Below are 891 nucleotides of genomic sequence, written 5' to 3'. Positions count from 1 at the left end.
GCTGGAGCGATTGCGCTGCTTTGGCCAGTAGTCGCACCTGCGTCGAATTGTCTTAATTTGTTTGCTGCGGCTAAACCGTCAGCCGAAATCATCTTAATAGCAGACTCAATTAGTGCCGGAGAACAAAAAGAGTCTTCTATTGGGATGAGTTCTTCTGGCGGTCTTGGTTGATCATCCATGTCATCCACATCGTCGACGAAATCCAAGCTACCATCCACGCTAAACTTGTCAAATGAATCCACATGCTCGACAATTGCGCCCGCATCCGCGTACCCTGCTTCTGCTGGTGCATCATCATCTGCTGCTGCTGCTGTTGCTGCAGCCGCTGCTGCTGCTGCTGCTGCTGCTGCTGCTGCTGCTCCGTGTGCATCTGCTCCGGGTGCATCTGCTCCGGGTGCATCTGCTCCGGGTGCACGTCCTTCGGGTTCATCATCTGCTGCGGGTTCATCATCTGCTGCGGGTTCATCATCTGCTGCGGGTTCATCATCTGCTGCGGGCGCATCTGCTGCGGGTGCATCGGCTGCATCGGCTGATGCTAGAAAGCTTTCCCAGTCACGCGGACCGTAGGTCTGAACTAGCAGCGTTTCCAGTCGACTCCACATGCCGCCATCGTCGTTTGCCTGCGAGGCACGAAGAATTGGAAGAAAAGTTCGTAGAGGTGCATCTTTGAGCTCCGCAGCCCAGTCGGTCGGTTTAAAATATTTCATGTCGAATTCATTCAAGCCCGCACCTGCGAGGTGCTTCATCATTATCATCATCATCTCGTGTTTTGCTGATTTCCTGTCGTAGTTGTTGAAAAGGAATTCATATAATTCGTTGGCTTCTTGAGGTTCATCTTGGTTCTCCATGATCATAAAGTTAGCGGACTGGCGCTGCTTTTGCGAATAAAGA

General features: G+C 52.0%; 1 protein-coding gene across 1 annotated transcript; it reads right to left on the bottom strand.

The window, feature by feature from the left end:
* Nucleotides 1–136: 136 nt before the first annotated feature.
* AURANDRAFT_68482 (hypothetical protein) lies at nucleotides 137–526 on the bottom strand (the record flags this gene model as incomplete). The annotated part of the gene is made up of 1 exon (XM_009044176.1): nucleotides 137–526. The coding sequence occupies one exon, from the start codon at nucleotides 524–526 to the stop codon at nucleotides 137–139; it is 390 nt and encodes a 129-aa protein (XP_009042424.1).
* Nucleotides 527–891: the final 365 nt, after the last annotated feature.

The sequence above is a fragment of the Aureococcus anophagefferens genome, assembly GCF_000186865.1.
Source record: "Aureococcus anophagefferens unplaced genomic scaffold AURANscaffold_167, whole genome shotgun sequence".
Taxonomy (NCBI): domain Eukaryota; class Pelagophyceae; order Pelagomonadales; family Pelagomonadaceae; genus Aureococcus; species Aureococcus anophagefferens.
Note: the sequence above shows the minus strand (reverse complement) of the source record. Positions and strands in the feature narration are given on the sequence as shown.